This window comes from Squalius cephalus, assembly GCF_949319135.1.
Source record: "Squalius cephalus genome assembly, chromosome: 19".
In the NCBI taxonomy this organism is placed as follows: Eukaryota; Metazoa; Chordata; class Actinopteri; order Cypriniformes; family Leuciscidae; genus Squalius; species Squalius cephalus.
The window spans coordinates 3,216,920-3,244,826 of record NC_137140.1 but is presented as its reverse complement, the minus strand read 5'-3'; the positions used below and the strand labels follow the sequence as shown (position 1 = coordinate 3,244,826).

General features: G+C 38.0%; 1 protein-coding gene and 1 long non-coding RNA gene across 4 annotated transcripts in view; one reads left to right on the top strand and one right to left on the bottom strand.

Annotated features, from left to right (window-relative positions):
• Positions 1-4: 4 nt before the first annotated feature.
• Positions 5-27,551, bottom strand: arhgap22b (Rho GTPase activating protein 22b). 3 transcript variants are annotated; one of them, XM_079851997.1, is made up of 10 exons: positions 27,392-27,551; positions 18,819-19,018; positions 15,041-15,128; positions 9,855-9,977; positions 7,869-8,076; positions 7,651-7,783; positions 6,126-6,199; positions 5,920-6,041; positions 3,309-4,182; positions 5-1,326 (listed from the first exon to the last, which is right to left on the bottom strand). In XM_079851997.1, the coding sequence occupies exons 1-10, from the start codon at positions 27,432-27,434 to the stop codon at positions 1,104-1,106; spliced, it is 2,088 nt and encodes a 695-aa protein (XP_079708123.1). In that variant the 5' UTR covers positions 27,435-27,551; the 3' UTR covers positions 5-1,103. The 3 variants fall into 3 exon arrangements, with proteins under 3 accessions (XP_079708123.1, XP_079708121.1, XP_079708122.1); XM_079851995.1 differs by lacking the exons at positions 9,855-9,977; positions 15,041-15,128; positions 18,819-19,018; positions 27,392-27,551 and adding an exon at positions 8,982-9,565 and having other exon boundaries at positions 33-1,326; XM_079851996.1 differs by lacking the exons at positions 9,855-9,977; positions 15,041-15,128; positions 18,819-19,018; positions 27,392-27,551 and adding an exon at positions 9,024-9,238 and having other exon boundaries at positions 33-1,326.
• The window catches only part of LOC307147346, a 41,837-nt gene continuing 22,978 nt past the window's right edge, over positions 9,049-27,907 (top strand). The window contains exons 1-2 of the long non-coding RNA XR_013819284.1: positions 9,049-9,458; positions 22,337-22,455. This is a non-coding gene — a long non-coding RNA (uncharacterized lncRNA). The remainder of the gene's footprint in view (positions 9,459-22,336; positions 22,456-27,907) is intronic.

Genomic DNA, 27,907 nt, shown 5'->3' with positions numbered 1-27,907 from the left:
AAGTAGATGATCAGATCGCCTTTACAAGATGTACGTTCGTTTTTCAGTTTACAATTTAATTTAGGCCTTAGTGAATAATTACATACCACCACAGTGACACATGGTAACATTTCAGCACAGCACAGAAGACTCATCGTCATGTATGACCGCAGTATAATAGTCTAATCATGATGTATAACATCTTCACATACTCTAAATATGCATTAAAGACTTTTTGTAAAAGCTGTTGTTCTAGTAATATCCAGATAGTATCCAAACTGAAACGTGTTGAGCAGCAAAAAGCACTTTGCTTGAGGGCACAGTGGTGATGTCCAGTTTCTGGGTCTCTTCTTCTTGAGCTTGAACCTGAAACATTCATATTAGCAGCCTGGAAAGTTGACCATTAGGCTACGGCCATCATGCTAATATATATAATATGACCTACTATGCAATAGTTCAGAGAATGAGCCGAGTCTACGTAATCTATGACACAGTATTTGACCACTCGTTTTAAGAAACATCCACAGAGCATTTCTAGACTTTCTAAGCACTTAAACAGTGTAAAATAAATAAAAAATGAGCTCAATTGACAAAAGTCACATTTATAGCTTCTTTTAAACGTCTCAAAATACCACCGAATGCAAGAATAAGTATTCAATGCCAAGATCTGGAGCTATTTTAGTCAAGTACGCTTGCGTTACATTAAGACCTGGACAATGTCACTGTCCCAATGTCATTATAAGTGACGCTTTTCTGCGGCAGTGGTTTGCTTAATGTGCCAAAGCCAACAGATCTGCTCTAATCGTCCTTATTAGCATTCAGACTGGGAACCTCGAACATGCAAACAACATGATTTCACGCCGTGAACATGATTTCACGACCGGATTCAGATGTTCCACTCCTTTGTCAGCTGAAACCTCCAAAAAAGAAGTCGCTTTAAAACGACGGGTGTAAAATGGTTTAATAAATGTAACACTGCTGGAATGGTGGGAGCCGCCTTGAAAAAGTGACTGGTAGAATCAGAGTGATAGTGGAATTTTGCAGACATAAAATTGTCCGTATAATTAATGGAGATGCCTGAGACAACATCGTCTTGCGTGGTCCTTGTGTTTCATTTTTTTGCATTAAATGTCACTGGTGCGGCTTCCGAGAGCCAGATCCCCCAGCGTGGAGAAGAAGTCTTCCATCTCTTTCTCGAGGAGGCGATTGCGGTTTTCCGCGTCCTCACGGGCTCGCTCAGAGTTCCTCAGTTTGATCTCAAGCATTCGTTTTCTTTTTCTCTCCTGCTCCATCTCTTGCTCCAGTCTCTCCATCTGCGCACACAGGGCTGCACTTGAGTCTTCCAGCCTGTAGAGGGCAGAACACAGGCGTGAGTCAATACAACAGTTACTCATGCCAGGGGCTTTCAAACTGGGGTCAGGGAAAACTCAAGGTCTGCAATTTGAGAGAGAAAAAAATGACTTTAAAAAGTGTATTTTTTCATAGATCATAGACTAGTCAAATTATTCTTTTTTTTTTTTTATCCTACTGACAAGACAAATAACAACAACACAATTGTATTTTCAAGGTTCGTACGTCTAACACCAATAGTGCTTTAGTCAAATATGACTATACATACATATATACACACACACACACACACACATTTGAAAACCTCTGACTGAGCTCAGAACACATTTTTTTTTGTAATAATTATGATAAAAATCAAATTTATTTTCATTAATTAATTCAAATTGAATTTATCAAGTTAGAAAAGTATACAAAGGCTTCAAAGGTAAAGTGTATTTCTGTAATCCTTCACCAAAAATAAGTTGTATTATTTTATTTTTTATTTAATTATTTTTTAGAGAAACACTATTTGGACACAATTAATTCCTAAACAATGTTACTATTATTACCAGAGGATGTCTGTGATTTTTCAGAGGACCCCCATATTATATTTATAATATAATTATTTTCTAAAGTTTGGGTGGCAACAAATATTATCCCTTGGACCTTTGCAAAAGAGTCATATTATTTTGCGGTGCTTGACTTTTTTGTTAATAATTATGCCAAAAAGACAAGAGATTTTCATTTGCTTTCCATATCCCTTACGGCTTATAGTGAAAGTGTAAGCATGGTTTTTGTCGGATTGATTACCATTTGATTAACCACAGTTTTACTTCTACATTTACATTTAATCATTTAGCAGACGCTTTTATCCAAAGCGACTTACAAATGAGGAGAGCAATATCAGCAATTAAACTAACAATAGGACAACCCTACCCAGTTTAGTCTAACGCAGTATATGTGATTATTATTATTTTTAAATAGATATAGAGTAGAAGAGAAGAGATCAAGTGTTGCCTAAAAAGATGCGTCTTCAGCCGTTTCTTGAAAATACCATTTCATGAAAATACTAATACCATGGTTAAACTGGTTAGTGTAGCAAAACCATGGTTAATCTGTTGTTATTGCTAACTACAATAACCATGTTTTTGTTTCGTTTTATTTGTAGTAAAACCACGGTTCATTTCCATAAGGGATGTTTGAGAAACACAAATCTGACCTTCTCTTTTCCCTAATATAGTCCCATCCCAACAGGGCGTGTATTTTTAAAGGGGTGGTATAATGCCCTTTTCACAAGATGTAAAATAAGTCTCTGATGTACCCAGAGTGTGTATGTGAAGTTTTAACTCAAAATACCCCACTGATATTTTTATATAGCATGTTAAAATTGTCACTTTTTGAGGGTGAGCAAAAATGGCTTGTTTTGTGTCTGTTCCTTTAAATGCAAATGAGCTGCTGCTCCCGGAGCTTCAAGAGCTCTTGTCCTTAGCAGCTTCGATTACCTCACACAGACATGCACTGAAAATCTCAAAATCTTTTAGCCTTTTATGTTCAAACTGGAGTCGGACAATGATGGAGAGACTCAAGAAGTGACAGCATGTAGAAGCAACAGGACATTTCTGAATGTTTAGTTGATGAACTTATGTAGCTTATGTGTAGTTATCTTCTAGTCATTGATTAGCATATTCTGTCTTGATAATCTATAAATCGTGTTCCGGGGGCGGGGTTTATGTAAATATCGGGGTTGGTGATGTCACAAACCCGGGAGGAATGTGGTGTAGTCTCTACCAGCCGTTTGTTGTAGTCCTTAAAAAGCGATTTATTTAAAAGCAAATATCTCCCTTTGCTTTGAACTTTGAGCGTTGTAACTTTGCAGATGTTGTTTATGCTCAAACAGCAACATTACACACTAACTAAAGTTAGAAAAGTGAAATCATAATCAACCACCCCTTTAAACAATTCGAACCATCCTCATGGCATTTAAGAAACAGCAAACTTACTTTTTAATTCTAGATTCGTAAGTCTGTTTCTGCTTCCTCAGCTCTTCTTTCAGCTCGGCCACGACGCTGACCAGAGATGAGGAGGTTTCTTCTGCATCTTCGTCCACAACTCGGATGACCGGTGCCACGTTCCCGCTATCGCTGCAAAACACAACGCTCGCGCGGTTCTCCTCAGTGCTGCTGATGTCCTCGTGTTCGCTGGGCTTCTCTTCCTCCTCGGCTCGTTCCTCCTGAGCGCTCGGCCCGTCGTCGGCCCCTAACGGCTCGCCTCCGGAGTCCGGGACCGAGATCTCACACGATGAGCTGGACCAAGGCGTGCTGTCCATACTCAACACGCTGCCCAGACTTGAAGAAGATGTGACGTTATCATAGGTAGACAGTCTCTGAGAGGAGCCTGAATCTCGGGAGCGTTCTCCGGAGCGTTCTCCGGATGAGGTGCGTCGGTGTCCCCGGAGCGAGGAAAGCCCGTTTATGAGCCAGTTCCCGCTGGAGCCCGTGGTCACGTCCACCGCAGAGACTTTGGCGGACTGTGGCCGGGGAGAGGAGCCTTTAAAGGTGTACTTCCACCCTGGAAGAGTCTTAGCCTGCTTACTGGGGCTGACGGCCGTCTCTCCCTTTCCCTGAGGCACAGACTTCGAGGTGCAAACGGCATCCACAGATGAGGCACTGCTACTGGTCGGGTCATTCTTGGCTGTGTGTGGGCAGGTTTGGAGATCCTCCTCAGAGATCCAGTCAACCAGGTTGGACTGCTGATGTTGCTGGCTTTGGTCCTTCACCTCCATCTGGTTCTGTGATGTTTCAGAGTCTTTTTCAGTGTACAGGCGATCATGCATGCTAATCAGTAACGTCATGAGATGCTGAACGAGGGAGGTGCCTGTAAAACACATATGCAAAGGTCTCGTATAAGTCATATACCCTTGATGTACTTCCTACATTGGGATGTACATTTTAGTTACAGATTTAAAGTCACCCTGTGGTGAAAATCCAGCTTTTAATGTTGTGTGTATGTCTATGTGGTGTTTTTAATATGCTTTAAGACAAACCATGTGTAAATTCATAAGTCGACACCATTGCTGAGTATTTTCTCCTTAAAACTGCAGTGAACCAAAGACAGTCCCAAAAACACACTTTGAAATCGCTGGTGTTTCTGACGTCACAAACTACCTTGTAACCAATCAGATCAACGTGTGATCGTCAACCAGTGGATCTCTGAGCTGATGTGAGGGAGTGGAGGCGGGGCTAATTTGCATATTCATAGAACCGCGTATACTTAATGAGGCAAGGGTGTCGAGTTACATTTGAGATATTTTAAGGCATTCAAGGAAAAAACATTTAAATGTGTCATTTTAGTGATCAAAGATGAATTTTAAAGAGATTAAAGTCCCGACCCCCTGTAGTCAATAATTTTAAGTAAATGTACAGTATTTAATTAACTGATAAAATGTTAATATACCAACCTATTGAAGTACTAATATCTGTTTTGTACCATTGTAATACACTGACAACCACCAAAAACAGGTGGTGATGAGAAAGATACATGATGAATCAAAGCTTATCACTCATCTTTTCCACAAGCTGAGAAGGTCAATTCTAGTAAAATCTGCAGTGTCATTCACACAAATACTAAACACCATCCTAGTAACGCACACGACACTAAAGTAATGCAATAAACATTAATTTAACAAAATTAGACCCTTATGTACATAACTGGTAAGAAAAACTAAGAAGAAACAGTTATTTCAACGAAAATATATCAAATGTTAAGTGTCACGCAGGGAATTATGAGAATGTCAATTTACATTTTTTCACTGTAAATTATACAATGACTTGTTCTTTTTTACTTCCAAAACTGTAAATTTACCCAGTGTTTTACTGTAAAATTACATTAAATATAAGGTTAGCACTATAAAAAAAAAGTTTCTGCCTTAAATTTTACAAGTACAATTACCTTGTTTAAGTCATTTCAACTTAAATTACATTAAACTCACTTAGTGTACAAAAATTTGTTGAATCTTATATAACTTTTTATTTTGATAAGTTAAAGCAATGGAAAAACTTGTCATAACTTATTGATCATGTAATGTTTGACAGTGTATTACAGTTCTTCACCGTAGATAGTAATGAAACTTATTGTTAACCAGTTAACAGATTTTTACTGTACCATTTTTTGTCTTTACTGTTAAAATCACAATCATTCAGAACAGAGCATGAATGAAAAATATCATATAAACAACATTTATTATTATACATTTACTATAAATACTACTTTTAATCCAAAAAGAAGCCTCCAAATTTGTAAACAAATAATTAGTATATTTAAATATGCAAATAATATTAATGACTGTTTCTAAAATAAACAAAAGGAGCAATAAATAAATACCAATACAAATATTTTTTTTGAGTGTGTGAGCTATTTCTGGATATATATTTATATATTATGTTTATAAGTGGTACATGCTCAAATATTTAGTAGTGCATATTATAATTGCATTTGTATCACAAATATACGCTACATTTTAGGCATAGTTGGTGCAACCATCCAACAGATGTCCAGTTTTAAAATGTGTCTTGTTTAACAAACTAATTGGTTTGAAATTCGATAAGAGCTTACCTTCCATAATAGCTACTGGATCCTCCATTTTAGGACGAAGGATATTTGGTCCAAACACAGTGGCCAAGTTCTGCACACCCATTTTGTTTTCATTTGAGTGAGACTGCACCTCATCCAGAAATCTATAAAAAATGGAGTTCACTTTGAGCACTGAACCATGAAAAGGACTAACAAGAATGTGTCTAAAATGATTATGTTGGACCTACTTGCATATATATTTCAGAAGGTTGTAATTGGCAGCTGGAAGCGTCGTCACTAGCTTCCCTAATTCTTGTATTCCCTGTGGAAACATAAAATCACTGAAGCGACCACAGCATTCGATGGTTTGAAATCAAGTGAAAATATGATGTTTTTCCGCATTTCACGAAAATTATGCTTTTTTTATGCCAAGTGTTTGAAACTTTTATAATATGTATAATGTAATAAAATTTTGACTTCCGCTTAACACATCTTCTGAATCTGTGCATCACATCATGTCAGCTGGGAAATATGTGGGAGGAACATTGGCTAGCAAACCGCATACTGACTGTAACAGCTTTCTGTTTTATGAGCACACAAACATACATTTTGACAAAACTGCAGAAATAATTGGCACCAATACCAGCAAACAGCTCAATACAAAACAAATTCTATAAGCAACTACAGATCAGTGCAGCCCTATGCATTCATTAAGCTTGTTCCCAACATAGCAATTTTTGTTGGTACTGTTAACATTTTCTTAATATTATATATTTGGTTCAAGGGGTTAGTTTGACAAAGTTTGCAAACCTTAACAATATTTTATAAAAAAAAAAAAAAAGATTCTCAATCAGCAACAATCACAAAAACAACTGTGTTTAAACTAAACACTTCTTTCCACTAACAATTTGTGGAAAATGTACTCTAGTTAAAAGCCCTATTTGGACTGGATTAGTTTAACATGGAGAGGTGGGGTAAAGTAATAATTACCAGAGCTTCTCTGTGATTTTAGTCCCGTCCGAATGTGCATCTCAGTGATCATTACGGACAATGTCAGTAAAGATTACAGCGACTTTCACCTTCAGTAAAAAGGGCCGGAAAAATTACCTCAGGTAATACTAATCCCGTGCGAATAGACCCGCTGTAAATAAGTACGTAAATATTTTGTCATTTCGTGTTTAAAAGTAGTTTTCCGCGGTTTTTCAAGTATGGAGACGCTTGAAAAAGCATCAGTTGCGTTCTAGACGCTGGGACGAGTCTGTGGCAAAACTCAAGTGTTTTACACACATTCAGATCAGAAAGAAGATTGAAAGCACTTGTTAGAGGCACGAAACATCTTTTAGCGTTAGGTAAGTGCCTATTACCAACACAATCCAATCTGAAGTTAATTAATACATCGTTCGACCGGACATAACTGTTTTATATATATATATATATAAATATAGGTTATATGTGTTTGTGCACGTGATATCAGGATGCAACATAATACACACATGACGACAGGAGTGACAGCGATGCGCAAATCGACATAAAGTTACCCCTCTCACTTCTGCTAGTTTTACTGAGATATCTTATCCCGTGCAAATTGGCCATTAATATTATAGACGTCCTGTGGTAAAATTACATTACTCCATCTACCCTTGTAAAGTTAATCCCGTCCGAATAGGTCTTTTAAAGACACACTTGGATCATGTAGGTGTTTTCAAATACATCTAAATGTTGTTCCTTTAAGTTTACTTCTCTACATTTCACACATATTGTTCATTCACTAACCTCTTCCTCATCTTTGGCCAGGAGCTGAGCACACGTGAGGAAATCCTCATACTTGCAGAAGGGAACGACTGGCTCGGGCAGCTCCCTGAGATACAGCTTCAGCAGGGAAGCCACAGTGTGGACATCAGTGTTACTATAGAGGACAATTATAGGGTTAGTACCGACAGTTGGAGAGGGTTAAGTGGTTCCATGTCTTTGCTTGGAGTAGCTGGTGGTACCTGTCAAACTGAGGTTTATCTCCACAGTCAAAGGCCTCCTGAAGGTCCTTGACGAGGTTGGCTTGTCCTGGCATCCGGAACAGTCCTTCTTCATCAAGCCCCTCTTCCCTAATGAAATCCACACACTGCTCAACCAAGAGAGGGGCGAGACGAGGGCCAAACTTCCTTTCATACTGTACGGTGTCCTCCAAACGCTGCCCAAATATGCCTGTAGAGATGAATCAAACAACAGATTATTATACTGTACATGAACAGTCAAGACAGACCATGGCATTTACTCTGCTCTAGGTTCTTTAGATTAGTAAAATGTTCTTCACACTAAAAAAAATATATATATTTTAAGAACGGTTCACTGAAAGGTTCTTTGGAGAAACAAATCTTTCTTCAATGTACAATCCTTTTCCATTGCACAAAAGATTCTTTATAGTGGAAAAAGTTTTTATTTTTATATACTAATACTGTTTTCACTGAAAGGTTCTTTGGTACGGAGCTCCTGAAGGGACATGGTAAAGAAAAAATGTATAAAACGGGAGGAAAATTTATTTGGCAATGCTTTTGAGTTCCCCTAAAAAACTTTGTGTTCGCTCGCAAAACTTTTGAGTGAAAGCAAAGTTTCTGGGGGGAACGAGAGAACGCAAAAACATTGCCAAATAATTTTTCCTCCCATCTTATATATTTTCTTCTTCACCAGTCACCATGTCCGTACTTTGGGGATCCCAACATAACTAGCTTATTATATGGTATCACTGCACAAAACCTTTAGAAAACTTTAGTTTCAAGCATGTAAGGTAGGTAATTCAGGATGTCATAATTGTACATATCAGAAAAAACATAGTAGCCAATTTACCTAGTCATCGGCCAGGATGGATTTTTCAATAGCAGACTCCGATATTGACAACTAAAGAGCTAATTGACATAGGCTACACTATATGTTAGTGTAGCATAATAGGCAAGCTAAATGCAACAATATTTGCACAAAATATTTGCTTTAAATCCACTACAAATATGTAGCCTATTATATATTTTATTATATATTTAATTATACTACCAAAACATTATAGTACTTGTGCTACATGCAGTCAGGTAGTAAAAATCAGCCTGTGGTTAACTTACTGATCACGTGACTTTGTTCATGCCGTTTCACTCTTACCACACCTGCAGTTTTTTGACTGACAGTTTTACTCCAAACGACAGGACAGCAGCGAGAAGATTCGCAATTACAGTGGCCATCGAAGTATTTCGAAGAACGCGAAGTACAAAGAAACACTCGTTTTTCACGAATATATTCTCTTTCCATCGATGTCCTGTGAGCGCATCCTGTGCATCCGGGTTCTCTGAGGGACCGTTAATCTTCTTGTTTGAACCAGAAAGACGCGCGAACTATTGATGCATTTCAACCGCACTAACGACAAGAAGACAATCACAGAAAGAATGATTTGATGCGGTTATAGTTCTTAAATTTGTCTTAAGTTTAATTATATCAATCCAAGCTAAATAAAAAAGCACGGTCTTTAAAAAGTCAGTTAATCTTGGCGTCAGTTTGGTTGACGCAAGACACTTGGAAACGTTCCCGCCTGTTTCGAGACCACGGTAAGAAAATTACTCTTTCGTGTTATTGTATGTCAAAAGATAACATCAACATTTAGTACAAGCTTTAACTGTTCAAGCTGCTCGAGGCACGTTGCCACATTGTCTCTAACTGAGAGCAGATATCTTGGACTTGCTTACATTACGTTACTTGTTTGAACTTTCTATTAATAACAGGGCCTTTGTAATTGAATCTCGGGATAGTGAGGGATCCTACTCTGCTCAGTGATATTTTTGTGAGCATGTCCTGGTCATAGCCTATCATATGAACATACAAGAAATATCCAATGGCATAGATAAGTATTCACTTGTTTTTCAACTAGCTATACAGTAATGTTATATGTTATTTAGTGTGTGGCTTATATTGGTAGCTGTGGTTGTGGTACACCTGGTATTTACCTCCTCCAAATGGAGCCCATATGACCCGTCTGATGGCCTTCACCCAGTCGTCCATGTCACTCTGGGAGTTGGCCATGAGCAGAAAAGACTCATGGCTCATCGCAGCCTTGTCTTTCTCACCAGCTGAGATAGAAATCAAGAGATGCAATCTGTGAGATGATGGTATTGCCTGTTTTACCTCCTGTCCGATTTTAGGGAAAAATCGAGTCCATTGGAGACGTCCAGTGGAATTCTTATAGGCGCACAGAATAAAGACCACAGACACAGTGTAAGAGTAAAACTATATGCAAAATAAGATACACCGGTGCCAGATAAGAAGTTTATTCTATGTATCATCTTTTTACTACTTTAATTAATTTTACTCTAATTAATTTTAGAGCTATCATTTATCTCTTTTAATTCCTTTTATAACTGTTTTAATTCCCCTTGCTTTTATTTTGTGCTTATGTTCTATGCAAAGCACTTTGAATTGCCATAGTGTGATATTTTAATTGCTTTCTATGTAAAGCATTTTGAATAATTTTGAATTGTCCTTGCTTTTATTTTGTGATTATTTTTATTCCTTTCTAAAAGCACTTTGAATTGCCATAGTGTGTGAAATGTGCTATATAAATAAACTTGCCTTACCTTGTTTTTCACCTCTACATCACTGTTTATTACTCAAAGATTCATATCTCCCTACATATGTCTTGCTTGAGTAGTTTCTTGCAAATTTATAAATTAAGTGTTCATGTAAAATAAATTCAGCATAAGGTACTTATATTTACTGCAAAACTAAATATTCTTAAACATGGCTGTTATAGCTTGCAACCAAGATTATTTGCCCAAGAAAAAATAGAAATGTGAATTTCTATAAGCAACATTCATTAGATAGTGATGAAATTATGGAAGTGTTTTAGGTGCTGTAAGTGGTTATGATTTTGTTTTCTCCATTTTCAGTCACAAGTTTTTACAAAAATGTTTTTATAGTGTAATACATTTTATGTATCTCTAATTAATAAATGTAATGTGGCAGTAATATATATTTCAGTAAAACTTTTAAGGCTTTAGCATCAAACTGTGGTTCAATCCATCTGGCCAGCATTGGCATGAGCAGTTGAACACTTCACAAATCATAATAACTTAAAGCTGACCTAGAAAGAAAGAGCCAAAGTTATACAGATGCTTTGCAACAGTAAAGGATAAAAAGTAGAACAACCTCCATAATGGCATCAGTTTATAGCTTAACAATGATAAAGGCAAAATTATTATTCTGTTCAGCCAGACAAAATGACTGAAGTAATAACTCAAGAGACGATAAGTGTTCACAGCAGACTCGACTGAACTGCTAAACAAAGTACTGATGCAATTAAGATAAATAAGACAATCAGACCCAGCAAGACCTCTGAGGCTAACGCTCTCACACAGAGTGGAAGGAATAATGAGAACCCCTCATTTCTCACCATGGTGTGGCATTTTGTTTCGCATTCATGTCTCTTTAGGAAGTGTCAGAATGACTGCTGATATTCTGGGAGGGAAAAGAAAAACAGGCTTGTGGCGAAAGTATGCAACAGATATCTGATTAAGTGAATTCTGGGGGATTTATTTAAGCTGAGACCATCCCCAACCATTGCACTTTGCTGACTATCACCATTTTTTAAATTATTGGTATCTGACTGATAATGTAAGGGCTTATTTTTTTTCCAATTCAAACAGTGAACCTTTTTTATACACACTTGTCAGCATTCTGATATAGGTTATTCACGTGATTCGTGCAAATCGGTGTTTTATTTGGGGTGGGGGGTGGTTATATGATCTGAAGATTTCATCTTACCTTTGTATGATGCCTAATGAACTAGTGTTTATAAGCGCTCCTCTTCTTTCTGTACAATATATCTTTGCTTTTCCATAAGCACCACCTACTGTCAGAGAGTGAATTTGCGTTTTCATTCATCCCGTCTATCAATTTTGTGTAACGTGCTTAATAATTTTTTAGATTGAAATGTGAGGTTTATCATTTTACAAAAATTCATTTTTGTCAAAACTTTTGATTAAACTTTTTTTTTTCCCCTATTATCTGAACTGTAAAGATGTTAAAATCATAATGTTTTTGTGATTTTTTTAAATAAATGTATATAGCTTAGGATGTTACCACAGACATTAGTGTTGATTTAAAGGTACATTGCAACCTTAACAACATGTAGTTCTATTCTAATATCAGTATTTTCTCAAATTATATGAACTGCTGATTACAAGAAACTTGTCACCTTGTTGCAGTTATGTGTGCCTATTACAAAATGTACAAAAAAGTTAAGCCTATTTATCTTCTAATCATACGTAAAAATGTTCCAATGTCTGATTATTATTATTTATATTTTTACTATCATCGTAAAAACTTAAAAATGGCATTCAAAAGGGGTTTAGATTTACAATTTCGGACAGCATTTTGATGATCGGCCATATTAAAAAAAAAAAAAGGAAAAAAAAGAAAGAAATATTTTTATATTGTGCTATCCCTAATGCAACTGTTCTGTATGAAAATAATATATCACGACCCAGCATTTCTAGCTCTTTGTATATGTTTGTATTGACCCATACTCTAACAATGCTATAACAGTATTATAAAGAAAATGGTAGAAAATCATTGTCACTTCGATCTCTAAGTGCACGAATAAATGCATTACCTTGGGGTAGTGGTGGTTTGAGCCTCCGTGGCTTACAGCAGCCCTGTCCCATGATGCACTTGAGGGATTGAGCTTGTATAGAAGACTAATGTTGTGCCATGTCTCTTACTCCAACAGATTGGCCATGAACCCCAACACGGCACATGCAGTTCTCACACCACACTGAATTCATGCTGCAGAAGTGTTTGCTTCAAACCATCATTTCTTCAATAAAACACATCTCAAACATGTCCCAGAGTGGATATAAAAAAAACTGGAACACGCTAGTCCATACAGTACGCCCTTAAAAAACAACAACTAGTGAGTAGAAAGTACTTTCGTCGTCTCAGTTCAGCTCAAGCAGCAGCACTTCACTTCTGTTTCTCTCATTCCCACTGACTTCTCACGGTAGACTGACAGAAGGAGACGGCCTGCTCTGTTAGTCCTTTCTAAACACCTCACTGCACTTACGCAAACACACAGCACACCAGATGCATCAGTCTCAGAGGACCTGATACTTGGGGAAATCCTCACGAGCAGATAACTAACTAAATATCAAAACTTTGTGGAGGGAAGAGGAAGCAAGCATGGGTTAGAAGACCAGACTATGCTTTTGCATTCTGAATGCCACGCAAACACAGAAGCATGCAAAATAATTCCAGGCTTTTCCCATTGGTTTAGATCCCATTTTTTGTAGCACTTGTCATTTATCTCCCTGCAATGAATGGTGCCATTGTTGGATGTTTGTTGGATGTTTAAAAAACCCAAAACATGAGATTGCTTCTATATTTCAGCGCAGTATGATAAAGATGTTTCCAAATCTTAGTTTTCTTAGCTGTAAATCACGTCTTTCCATTTCTACATTGTTTTCGGATCTTATTAATTTTATGAGTCACAACACAATCATTTCTATTTGTCACGTTATTGTTCATTTTGCATGGAAAAGGGACTTTGTCAATAAGTTTGTTTGACTCAAAGGATCTGAACGAAGCATGCTGGTCATGTGGTTAAGAGCTCTTCTCTCTGGAGGAGATGGTGTGTTGACTGATCTGGCATGAGAAAGTGGTGTTGGGGGCTGGGTAACTGCTGTGTGTTTGGCTATTTTATTTATTTTATTTGGTCCATTACTTTAGCTAACGCAGAATTCAGTTATCTAAATGTTTATGATGCACTTTAGGGGTGAACTTTTCGCTGATGCACTCTGATTCTTAAATGATTGTGGATGATTCTACAAGAACTCATAATCATACTTTAAATAAATAATTATTATTATTGAAAAGCAGTAACACTTGTTACACTTTATTCAATGTCTACAGTGGACCATTATACTAGCTATAAGTAACTGTATCTACATGTCAACTAGCAGTCATTATTACAGTCACTATTAGTAAACTTTTAGGGATTAGGTTAGTAGAATACATTGATCTGTACTTGCAAAGTAACATAGTCAGTAGAATGTCTGTTGAAGGACCATGATTAAAACAGTGTTAGCAGATATTAAGCAGACAGTATTAATACTCTAATGAAAGTTAGTTGACATGTAGTTGTACTATAGGTACTTGTAGTTAATAATAGAATGTCTAAAGTGGACCATTAAAAACCTTTATGTATAATGGAATATAAATACACTCACAATGTACACTGTAATGCATATCTTTTCAAAAATATTTGTAACCAAAGTTAAAATGCATTATAATATTTGCAGATTCCTTGTCACATCTGAAACTGGTTGTTTGTCGTGTTGTAACGCATTAGGCCTATACTATCTAAAGATGTAGCATTTAACAGATAAGTATTATAAGATTTACAATTATTGCATTGCAAGGCATAATTAATGTATTAAAATCATATCATATCTAATCATATCATGTACAGTATCATATCATATTATTTAGTTTATGTGCCTAAATATTCCCAACCCTAATGCACATTGCTCTGGAAAAGAATACACCATAATACATGTTAACCAACAAGGGTTAAATTATTTTTAACCAGATCTGCACAGTTAGATTTTTATTTTATTATTATTTTTGGTCATATTGCTGTCTCTGACTTGAACAACCCAGGGCTGCATTTTCAGAGATAAGAAATTCAATATTTCCCTTTTTAATATGATTAGCATGTGCAAGAGAGAGAGAGAGAGAGAAAGGGGGATACACATCAGGCATCATCTTAAGGATTTAGAGAGAATTTATACCTTGTAAACACTGGAGGTTTGCTGCAGTTAGCCGAGTGATAGGCATGTAGTTTACAGCACAGCTGTAATTAATTATTCTGTTTTCTTTGCTATATTGTTTAAAAAAACTGCATGTCCCAATTGCATGTCCTCTAGAGCTCTGATGGGTGTCACACTGATGTGTTGTTTACTTGTCATAAATAAAACAAACAGACATTCAGCATCAGTAAATCAGGCTGACCCCAAATGACCCCTCCGCAATCAGAATATTCTGGAAGGCCCGTTTGATTTCCTGTCACTCAGAAACTATATAGACTGTTGCATGCTGGTTTCAGTATAGGACAGCAATGATTTGAAGAGCTTCTCACCTGGCATAATCTCAAAAAGGTGTCGGCCGGGTTCTTCTGGGTTGGCTGTCAGCTCATTCACTTGGCTGCCCTTCAGTGAGATGCATCCCTGCACAGATACATACAAATGCATCACTTAACCTACACTGACTTAAAAATCAGTCAAACGTAATTACCATGCGCTCTTGAATGTAATTCTTTAATAAGCATCAAGTATTCATCTGGAAATGTGTAACCAGGGATTTTGAGTACACAATTTCTGAGTGCCTCCTTCAATTAGATGAACTATAAACTGAATGAATTCCAGAGATTATTCACCAGGGCAACTAATTGCATGTAGATTTAGGGTCATAATCTCCCCGGTGCTTTTAGCTATAGGCAGCTAAATCTATCTGGCAATATTCAAGACATTTTCCTTTTATTGGACGGGCGCTCTAATAAGCCCCTTTCACACAGCGCGTTGATCCCGGGAAATTGCCGTACAATTGCTAGAGTGCCATCTGTGTGACTGCGGGATTGATGCCGGGATCGGGACCTAGTAACATTGCCGGGATCAGTCCCGGAATGCGCCCTGTGTGAACAAAAGCCAGGACCAATGCCGTAAGGGGTATTTTGTTGCTCTTAGAAAAAAGTTTGTGTTCGTCATTAACAAAGAAAGAACTAAAAAATGTGTGCAAACTAGAATGAAGCCAAGACCAGGAGCTCCTTACTGTCCGCGCTGAAGCTGAGAGCGTTCGTCAGCTTTGTGGAACGGTACGCGATGTGTTATACGACCGAATCCGGAAAAAAATGCTGGAGGGTGGTTTCTCGAGATCGAGAGCGCAGATCATTAGTAAACTTAAGGCCATGTCCACATTAATACGTTTTCTTTGAAAACGTATATTTTTTTCTCCGTTTTGGTCTTCCGTCCACACTGAGACGGCGTTTTAAGTCAACGAAAACGTAGCTTTTGGAAAACGCTCTCCAAAGCGGATAAATTTGAAAACGCCGTCATCGCGTCGTAGTGTGGACTGTGAAAACGGAGGCTTTTGAATATGATGACGCATTTTTAGTCATGTGATGCAGTCATATGACCAATTCAGCCAAGATGGTGAACGACATTGTACAGCAGTTGTTTTGGATGCTCTCCGTTTTGACAGCCTTGTTAAAGATTAATGTTTAATCTTAACATTAATCATAACAGTTTGTGCAGATTGCGTTTATTCAAAGGAGACGGAATGTTTACTCGCAGTTGTTGTTTAGCGGCGGAACTCGAGGACACTTGCGTTTCAGAGCTGGAAAGTAAATAAACGCTTGGCGGAAATGACGCAGGTTGAAGCGTCTTAGGATTTACTCATGCGCAGTACGGGATGTAAGCGTTTTCAGACGTTTCAGTGTGGATGAGCAACTTTTGGCAAACTATTGAAAATGATAGTGTGGATGCGGAGCGTTTTTAGACTTGAGTTTTCAAATTTATCCGGATTAGTGTAGACATAGCCTAAGACGCTGCGTAAAAAAATCCACCAAGTGCACGACTACAATGCGAAGAAGTCTAAGAAGATTAGACTGGCCTTTCTACAACACTTCCTGACGTCACGTGTCTTTACGGGATGTGTGTGAACGTACTCACTGATTCCGGAAAATCACTGGCAGTGTGAATTAACCAAAATCAAACGATCCGGGGACAAATCCCGGTACACATTATCCGTGTATTTTCCGGAATCTCTGTGTGAAAGGGGCTTAAGATGTTTTGACTATGGCGATTTAAAACAATTTTATTTAAGGAATTCAAATTCTTAAGTTTTGTCTTGAGAACATTCTTGAGAAATGTTTGGGAATGCAAAATGTTCTTTGTGAACCATAAAAAACAGATCATGATGCGTGGGATGAACTCCTTTTATCTCAGTGTGTGATTTGCTATGAGATTTTCCTACACAGCCCTTCCACTTTGAATCCCATTGATTAAAGGCAGGAAAAGTGGGTGGGATTGACATTTTCACACACATCCTGGCCAGCACAGCATGGGCTCAGATTAATGGTGCTTGGATGAGTATTGACAGTCTCCTGTGAGGGTTAGTTGCTCATCACACACCTCAGTCTGACTGACGAGGCTGGACGGTATTGATTGCTTAAAATAAATGGTCATAAACCTGTTAAAAAAGCAATGTGCAAGCTTGTATTGTGGTGGCAATGTAAAACAACTGGGCATAAATGGAAGAGCACACACTTACTGTTCAATAGCTGTTTGTCACATGATGCTTTAACATATTAGTCTAGAACCTTTCTTAAAGGTGCTGTATGTAACTTTTTCACTAAAGCATAAAATACCATAATATGTTTGTTTGCATATATTGAGGAAACATGCTAAGTTCACATACTCGTTTCTCTGAAAAACACCTTTACAGCCAGTTATTTTACTTTGAAATGTGCGTTTCCAGGCTGGAATGTTTGTTTTTGTTTTGGTCTGTGATACTTCATGTTGCCAATTTTCATTGTCCATTGCGCTCGTTCCTGTTGCATGTGCTAAAACTGGCAACCCGTGTGAGCGCCGTCCAGTCTGAGGAGCAGGCGGCGGGAGAAACGACGATCTCCGATATTTTGAATTTGGACTGCAGTACCTATTTCGACCACTAGTTGTCATTCTTACAGACTGCACCTTAAAGTGTGTGTAGTGTTCAAGAAGCAGTTTAGTTTGGGGTGTTACACCTATTGACAGTGTTTTTTTTTGCCATATTTTGTTGATGGAACGTCACACTTAACAAGAGCCGGTTTGCGACATGAGAGAATTCTTTTTGTATTTGTGTTTGTTTAACGATGTTCTGTTAATGATTCTTGATTGTGCATTCTTTGCACTGAGATAAATAACAATGCTCTGAGAGGTTTTTCAGCAGCATCATTCACAACACCGCTTGTGAATCTACACGAACGTTTACATTTGTGAATAGACAAATGCTTAATTGGATGCAACTTACAGTACACTGCATGCAAGATAAACATTTATTCAGTTTATATGATCATTAAAGAATATCTTATGAGCTGGATCTTTTAACTGAATCAAACAAATGTCTGATTACAAAACAAATGGCTGTTATGAGATATTTATTTGACTAAAACAAAAATGTATACTGCTACCAATATGTTTGGCAAATGCTCTTTCATTAAAAAAAATCACGAAAATCAAACCTTTCAATGAAGTAAAACAATTGAAAATAGGGGGGAAATTACATTATGAAATAAATGTTTTTCTTCAAAAACACATTAGTTACAATTATTGGCGGCCTTAGAATTTATTATGAGTAAAACATCTCTGAAGTACATTCCCCTTCATGTACATTTTTTTAGCATGCCAGGGTAACTAGACAATGCGCATTTTTGAAAAGTCAAACTTTTGCCAACTGGTTTCAAAGTACAAGTGCAATCCAATCAGAAAACTTTGAGTTTCGTCAGGCCTTTGTGCATTCAAAGAACATGTAGGCTATATGACAAGTTAAGTGGGTTTAGCACCATATTCAGCTCCGTAATCAGTTGTACACTTTTGCTTTTACTTTTGACTCAATCTTTGATTACAGTGGTCTCAGTAGCGTCTTTGTATGGTAGAGTTTTGGAAAGAGGCGTGTCTAATCGAATGGGTGTGTCTAATTCAGTTTGAACTTACAGTACAGGACTTGTAGCAACCATTGGAGAACCATCTCCATAGTGCAGTGGTGCAAATTCGGCAGTAGTCAAGCCCACATTTATTTTCATAGGTGCAAGTTTGTTTCTGCATAGTGTTCTGGAGTTGTGAAGAGAAATGCATGTAGGTCTCTAAAGCTGAACATACCTGTGGTTTAGTTTCCTCCTCATCCTTATAGAAGTAGAGATGGTCAGCACGAAGCACGAACCAGCGCAGCTGCCAGTTCTTCATGATGCTCCTCTGCTTCTTCAGCCAGCCGGCCTTTAGCACCCCCTCTTGGAGACTTGGTGAGGTGGGCCGACATGAGCCGCGTGATGCCTCTCCCATCACCATGCTCTTGGACCTGGCTGTAGGTGAAGAGAAGAGATGTAGAGTCAATGAGAAGTCAGTGAGACCTTTCTAGACTTCCATGATTTAAGGATGACAAACACAGAAGCAGAGGGGAAAATGGTCATCATTTGCTCACGTTGTTCTTGTGTGGAACACAAAAGGGGAATTGTAGTCTATTGTGTGCCTTCAGAAGACTTCATGAGTCATACTAACCATTTTTTATGAGAATTTTATTGTGGTTTTGTGTCTTTTTTTTAAGCTTGACAGCTTCTGTCTCCTTTCATGGCATACATGCACGGAAAAAGTGATCAGTACGTTTCTTTAAAAGTCCTCTTTGTGTTTCATGAACGGAAGAAAGCTTCACCAAAAACATGTAGCAAGGATACTGTAGGTGAGACGTTTTAAGATACTAAATATATTTATACATTTATAATATAAATATATATTTTAGTGTCCTTGAGAGCAGATATCATGAAATATCATGAATAGGTATGAAACAGCTTCACAAACACATTTTTCAACATTACATGGTTACAAATAATCAAATTATAGTACTGGAATAAAAATTTGATAGTTCGGATATAAACACTGATGTCTACGGTAGTGATTAAAATAGAGCAAATCACCTTTTGAAAGTAACTTGGTACTTCAAATAATGATTATATTGACTATATTCATTCAAGAGATTCGTTCTAAAAACACTGGTTCATCCAGTACTCAAACAAGTGAAGTCATTATGAATGAATCATGCATTCACACTGATAAAAAAAAAAAATAAAAAAAAATAAAAATAAAAAAAATATATATATATATGTATTTAAACATTTTAAATAGGCTGCAGCAATTAAACTTGTCAGAACCTCTAGTAAATTACATGTTATTTTATTTACTTGTTTGTTCAGAATTGAGAGAATCGTCATCTTGAGTAAAAAAAAAACCGATAATAATGTGATTCTCAATTTATCCAGAATCGTGCAGCTCTTAATATTTATCTTAAATAACAAAATCGACCGTGCTGTGATGTTCTTTGTTTGCTTTGTGTTCAGCTTCATCTCCTGCAGCAGAATGCAAACCATCATCCTCTTTGGTCTGTACCAGTTACCCTCTGGTAAATTTATCTGGGCGTCTCCTGTATCAGGTGCTTGTTTCCCCATGGCCGAAGGGAGTGAGTTCTCATACTCTAATAGGATCTCCAGAGTGTAATTTAGTCAGAGGCGCACTTGATATAGAAACCTCTGCAGTTTGCCAGTCTGACATTTCATATAATATAGAGATCACAGCACTATTTCATAGTCAAACAAAGATTATTGGAGTATTACCTATTCGGTAATGGTAATATAAAATATTCTGGGAACAGATTTTGACTGATATAACCGATTTTAAAATGTGGCTGCTCTGACACAGGCCACACACACACAAGCTGTGGTGCTCGAGGCTTCAGGCCGGACTATGAACAATCTATGTCACCATAGATTATTTATCGGAGTCAGTCCTGCACAAGTCATCTTATGCCTTTGGGCTGTAGAGTCAAAATCAATGCATGTGTGGCTTTTTTATAGTATTTTTCACTCCCAGTCCACTGGTGAGCGTCTCAAATTCATGCATATAGCGTGCAGCAGTCGGGTTCGAAAAGTAAAAGTCCCATTCATTTTCTACATGGGAAATTCATTTTGAATGATAAAATAAACCTTTAAAGACAGACCGACTTTCAGCTGTTTGCAATGAACAAATCAAACAGAAGTAATTGAAATGTCTCAACACAACAAATGTTTCAAGTGGTTTCCCACTTTCAGAACCAACAGCGCTAAAATATGAGCAGCGCTGTTGCTCTCTATTAAACGGCTCTCTGGAATACTTGCTTCTGATTGGTCACAGCTTCAAACCAAAGTTTGTAATATTGTTATTCTCCTCATAGCTGGTTTGTTCAGTTCTTGGCTTATAACGTTTTAAAAAATACTCTTTTAAAAAGTTCCGGAACCAACATCGCTAAAAGAAGAGGGCAGGCACTGTTGCACTCTATTATGTGGTTCTCTCGAATACTTGATTCTTATTGGCCACAGCATTCTCAACTATTTTTTTGTATAATGATTTTAAATTGTATCATTTGCCATTGTCCCGAACTTTTTTACAACATAGCCATGATAGATCTCTCGTATCACTCTTCCTATATGTGCAAGGAAAAGACCACATTTTTTTTAATTGCCACCCTTTCTCTTTACTCTCTTAATTTTTCTTCTGTTGGTAACAACAAAAACAATCTGAACATTCACATTTTCCAAATTTCAGAGATCGGAGAAAGGAATTTTGTGTATACATACTTTGCCATCTCCACTAGAATGAAATGTTTACTACAGAGGTGGAGGAACTGAGTCAGGATCTTAGTGAAACAAATGTGTGATGGCTGCTGGGTCTGTCTCCAATGGCCTTTTCCATAATGTCTCCTCCTCCTCAGATCTGCAGGCTTCTTGATTATATTAGCTGTGTCTCTGGGTGTGGTGGGTTCAGTAGATGCTCTTTCTAATAGAGACCAGAGGAAGAGAGTGGTCTGCATTGGTAGAACAGGGGGGTTTATGCATGGCTTTCTCCATATGTGACCCTGGACCACAAAACCAGTCACAAGGGTCTTTTTTTTATTTTTTTTTTATTGAGATTTATGCATAATCTGAAAGCTGAATAAATAAGCTTTCCATTTATGTATGGTTTGTTAGGGTAAATATTGTATAGGACAATATTTGGCCGAGATACAACTATTTGATAATCTGGAATCTGAGGGTGCAAAAATATCTAAACACTGAGAAAATCTCCTTTAAAGTTGTGCATTTATGTTTGAGCTTTTGCTGCATCCACTCACAAAAACATTTTTTTATATATATTTACGGTAGGAAATTTTCAAAATATCTTTATGGAACATGATCTTTACTTAATATCCAAAATTTTGGCATAAAAGCAAAATCGATAATTTTGACCCATACAATGCATTGTTGGCTATTGCCACAAATATACCCGTGCGACTTATGACTGGTTTTGTGATCCAGGGTCACATATGGTTATGATATAGGCAGAACTTCCATGTTTAAAATCCTGAACTATACCAACATTTAGCTACCATTATACACAATTTTAGTTAGTTATCCATATTAGGCCCTGTTTACACCTGGTATTAAGATGCATTTTGGTTGATCAGATCACAAGTAGACGAGGGAGACACATTCCTGTTTGCACCTAGTTTTTTAATATGTCTCTTTTGTCCACTTTCAACCATTTCTGTCCTGATTTCTTCGAGGGGAGGGTCTATGAGCTGGTAAATAAATCTATGTTTTTTTTTTCTTTTTCAGATCTTTCGATCTAATGGACAAAATAAGCCCGACTAGCACGACTAGAGACGACGGAAAAACATACGGAGAGCAGCAGCTTTCATTTCTGCTCTGGCAGTCGCAAGATCACGCCGAACGCTGTGAGTGTGTGTAAATGCAAATCTCAAGTTTCGATATTTAACATTTTTCACTCACTAAATTTTGATTATGACTTGGTGTGGTGATCATTTTAGGCTTTCTTTCAGTAGTTAAAGTTGAATATAATGCTAAATTAGCATTTTATTCGATCACAGGTGAACACTAGGAACTAGCAGTGTGATATTTGCTTGTACGAGTAATTCATTTTATTTTCTGTTAATATTATGGAGAAATTTAACCTTTCAGCTTTGATGTGTTTAGCAGAAATACAAACATTCAATTTTCTAAAAAACCTTTCCTCACAGCTGTAAATTTGACCTCATGACTGAAACGTTTTCACTGCACTCAAACGTTTTGTGCCAATTAGTTTTTGAAAGGATTAAGCATTTCAGTGCCCAAGTCAAATGAAACCGAGTGCAGACACCCAGTGTGCAAATCTCTCTACACGATGATTCATACCTTCCCACTTTGTCAGGGGCGTTTCTAGGATGTGGTCACCAAAACTGCCTGTTTTGGCACGGAGGGGATTAACTTGGAGAATAGTTGCCTCTAAAGTTGCAATTAAAATATAGTGGAAAGAATGTTTTCAAGTTGTGCATGATGACAGTGGCACTGGCGCCACTTTTGTGGCATATAAATTTGGCACCTTAGATAAACTCCACCTCACATTAAAGGGTTAGTTCACCCAAAAATGAAAATTCTGTCAGTAATTACTCACCCTCATGTTGTTCCAACCCTGTAAGACTTTTGTTCATCTTCAAAACACAAATTAAGATATTTTTGATGAAATCTGAGAGCTGGCTCACTCCTTCATAGGCTTCTATGTTATTGAAACTTGCCGGCCCAGAAAGTAGACAATGTTTAAAATAGTCCAAGTGACTATAGTGGCTCAACCCTAAGTTTATCAAGCGACAAGAATACTTTTTGTGCGCAAAAAAACTACGACTTTATTCAACTGGGTTGTAAGTCATAACGTAGGCTCACTATTGGCCAGCATCACACACATCTACATTTACATTTACATTTATTCATTTAGCTGACGCTTTTATCCAAAGCGACTTACAATTGCTATATATGTCAGAGGTCGCACGCCTCTGGAGCAACTAGGGGTTAAGTGTCTTGCTCAGGGACACATTGGTGTCTCACAGTGGATTCGAACCCGGGTCTCTCACACCAAAGGCATGTGTCTTATCCACTGCGCCACACCACCCCACATGACCAGCGTCGGCCAATAGTGAGCCTACGTTCTGACGTACAACCCAGAAGTGCTGCGCTGTTACTCTACGTGAACTCACTCAGAAGAAAATGAATAGTTGAATTTTTTTTTTTTTTTTTTTTTTTTGCGCACAAAAAGTATTCTCGTCACTTGATAAACTTAAGGTTGAGCCACTGTAGTCACTTGGACTATTTTAATGATGTCTTTACTAACTTTTCTGGGATGACAGATATCGATTACACAGCAGCCTATGGAGGAGTGAGACAGCTCTCCGAAGATGAACAAAAGTCTTACGGGGTTGGAACAACATGAGGGTGAGTAATTACTGACAGAATTTTCATTTTTGGGTGAACTAACCCTTTAAGGTTAGTAACTATAAGACACAAACTAGATAAGGGGTTTTCAAACTTTTCAACCCCATGAAACCCTAAATGTGATGGACCCCCTTCCAAAATTATAAAGGCAGCTTAATTTAAGAAAAATAGGGGTGATATTATATTGTATTATATGTTCTTTCCTAAATTAAAACCTTGGCTTTTATATTATTATATAAAAGAAAATTATATCTAGAAATAGCCTGTTATAGATGTATAAAATGATATAGATATATAAAATGATATCTTTATATTATTAAAAGACTACTTTATGTGACTGTAACCAACAGCATATAACATTCCAACATCGAGCAAGTAACTTCAAGGTAATAGGGTCCATTCCCAGGAAATGCATGATAAACTGATCAAATATATACCTTGCAATGTAAATGCAAATGGCTTTGGATTAAAGCATCTGCCATAAGTCCTTTGGGAAATAAAGAAAGTATAATGTACAGTCAGCTGGTCGTTATTGCAAAACAAACCCCTTCAGGGTGATGCAAGACCCTGACGCAATTCAGAGAGGGTTTATTTTTGCGAAAATGACCAAGTAACTGTTAGGCTTGCGGCGGTAGTCGTTGTTACCGGTGATTGCATTGCTTGGCCACCTGCGCTACAAGCAGCCGTGATTTCACTTGACGATCATGTAGCGAAAGTAAATGAAGATGAAGAAGATGGCTGAGTATTTGGTGCGCAACAGATCTGGAACATTATTGACAAATCTTATCTTGTACAATGTGCGGTCAGTGAAAAGCAAATGAGTGATTTCAATACCCAACATATTGATAGCAACACCCTGATGCCCCCATTACCCAGTGTTATTAGTAATTCTGGTGTTCTAGCAAGTAGGAGGAGCTCGTCCCGCATGTCTTCAACCCGCCCATAGGGGGATCTCACGATAAAACGCCGTCTTTTCAGTTTCGAGCAGGGGGGCAGCGTTTCATATTATGTTGAAGCTTCCCCGGGCGCCGCCATTGGCTATCAGACCATCACCTGCTGTTAGCATCCCATTGACTCCCATTCATTTTGGCGTCACTTTGACAGCGAATAACTTTACATCTGAGGCGTTTTAAGACTCCATTTGTCCATTATTTATTTCTAAAGAAACACGAAAATTTATAAAAGGCTCCATACCTTGTATCTTACGTTATGGCCCCGTAGAAGCAGTTTTTGTAAAAATAGGCTAACGATTGCGTCATAACCACGCGACTCTCTGTCGCACAGTAGAGAAGTTACCGTATGGACAGGAGGAGAAGCTCGCGCGCAATCGGGGGGACGTGGAGGCAAAATGGCAAAGTAATTAATCAGAATACTTAGCAAAAGTTTCTCCTGCTCTTATCTCATGGACACCTCCTACTCACACTCTCCGTCTCTGCAAGTTTCGGAAGGGAATGATTCAGATTTCACTTGGCACAGCTACTAGAGGACAGACGGGTTGCTCACGTCACATCTACGTCGTCAAGCTCAGTTTGAGTCTGCGCAGTACGCTCGACCATCAGGAAGTTAGTGCTTCTAATTGACTTCACTTTCCTCCGTTGAATCCAATGGGGTCGCTGTGTCCAGTTTATATACTGTCTATGGTTTCGAGTCGACTAGTAGCCTAGTTGTATCATTTCTTCCGATACTGCCCTCTGTAACCGGTAGGCGTGGCTTGGGAGTGTCCTCGTAGGGCAGCGAAGCAAGTGCATTTTGGGAGTTGTTGTCTTTCATCCACATGAGCCAAAAATACATTTTTGGCTTTTCTCAGTCTAGAAGGCACCAACTTCTAAAATAATTTCACATTTCTACTACATAAATGACCCAATTTAAATACACATTCATCTTTCCAGCGGTGAAATATCCCTTTAATAAATGAATGGAAATATTAATTTTAATAAGAAAGTGGAACATTAACTGAAAATAGCACATCTTTGTTGGAAATCGGTTGGGACAGCGTTCAGTTTTACAGCTTGACGGTCTTTATACTAAACCATACGACCAAAGAATGCTGTGATTGACCAATCAGAGAGTGCCGTGTAAATAAATTCATGTTTCGTGCTTTAGCGTCTCCTCCCAGCAGATGCTTGATGTTCAGCAGGTACTGGGGCAGAAGGCAGATGGGGGATGGGGGATGGGCTATAAGCAGGTTTGAGGGTACATAAAAGGGTAAATCACTCAGCTTCTTTATACGCATTGAGCTTTGGTTATTAACACAGCGTCATCCATCAAGTTGATGCATGATGAATGAAGCCTTGTGCTTCAGATCTTCTCCTGCCTGTATTTCACATCTCACCCAAGACTGTGCTATAGGCTGCTGATGAATGATGATCAGCCGCTGTGGGCGTGTGTGTGTGTGTAGAAACTGAACAGCGTGTTGCGGATGATAGTGGAATGTGTGTCTTGATGTTCATCTGTTGAAGTGTAAATGCATCGCTGGATGGTCGTGGTTTGACGTATGGTCAGCCACAGCACAATGAGAGCCAAGCAATGGGCTCTATTTATTTAGGGTTTTCTTGAGCCATAGAGTGCATTATTATTATTAATTTTTTTTTTTTTTGTCTTGCAGCTTGTTTTAAATCAAATATTTGATGGTGAACATAGGTTGGTTTATCAGTTGGACAGCCATAGTCGTCGATCGATGTGGGTATTTATCTCAAAAAATGGGTATTTATAATGGCAAGGCGAATCTCATCGGTTTACACATACTCTGAAACTACAACATTTTTATCACCAATAAAAAGCTGACATGGTTATCAGCCAATGCCAATAATTACAAAATGGCAAAATATCAGTACATATAATAATATGTCAAAATATTGGCAGTTTTATTAGCCTAGTCAAACGCAATATATATGTCACAAATAGGTAAATCTTATGTTCACAATCAAATATTTATTGGATTTTTTATTTATTTATTTTTTTACATTTGCTGCTTTTTTATGAGAATAATCAATTTTAATTAGAAGCATGCATCTCTCTATATAGAAATGTATCATTTACAGAACAGAATTATTTTGATGATGATACATTTTACTGAGAAACAGGCATCTCTGTAATGAAAGCAGCAAATTATGAAATGTAATCCCTTATATTTATCCCATAAAAATGTATATTTGTGAGATTATGCCACTGATCGATATATAAAAATGTATGTATATATATATAATTTTTTTGATTGATTGATCAGTTGCTTAATTCCACAGTTGAAGTATCAGGAGCAGATCCAGCCAATATGGTGAGAGCAGCTGAAGCAGAGATGCTGTGAGATCGAAGCACGTACAGTGTGTGTGTGTGTGTGTGTGTGTGTGTGTGTGTGACGCGGCCCCTGAGAGGTGACAGATGATGAAATACAAATGCAGCGTACTGTACCTCTCCTGGTCTGTCTGATCTTTGGACTCAGCATGGCTGCCATCGATGGGCTTCTCTTCCTCTGCTCTGCATATTCCTCTTCCTCAGATCTTCTCTCTGTACATTCTCCCTCTTCCTCTCCTCCTCGCTCTCTCCGCTCTTCCCCGCTAGCTCGCTGACCTCATGTTGCAGGCACCGGCTGGTTGGGGGCTGGGGGAGGGATTCCTCACACACACATTGACGCGTGCACATGCTCACTCTCCGGTTCTTACTCGCAGACGCACACACGCACGCTGGTCCACACCCACCAAGCGTTGCATTATTCATCATGCGCTCCTCTACATTGACCAGTCAGTGTGTGTGTGTGTGTGTATGATTACAGCAGGCTGCCCCAAGCCACTCGCCTTCTAATTGGTGGCAGGCATGTGTGTCGCACTCCCTCCATCTCTGGGGAATCTCACCCTGCATGCCTCCTTCACACATCTCCATTAGGGATGTGCACTATTGGACTAGTCCAGTACTTATCTTGCAAGAAAT

What these genes read in the sequence shown, in the direction of transcription:
- arhgap22b (XM_079851997.1), bottom strand. Translation starts at nt 27,434, where the DNA reads ATGGCAGCCATGCTGAGTCCAAAGATCAGACAGACCAGGAGAG. An exon ending in ATGGGCTCCATTTGGAGGAG is followed by an intron (nt 8,077 to 9,854) that starts GTAAATACCAGG and finishes TCATCTCTACAG; the next exon opens with GCATATTTGGGCAGCGTTTG. An exon ending in CTTCTGAAATATATATGCAA is followed by an intron (nt 6,042 to 6,125) that starts GTAGGTCCAACA and finishes CATTTTTTATAG; the next exon opens with ATTTCTGGATGAGGTGCAGT.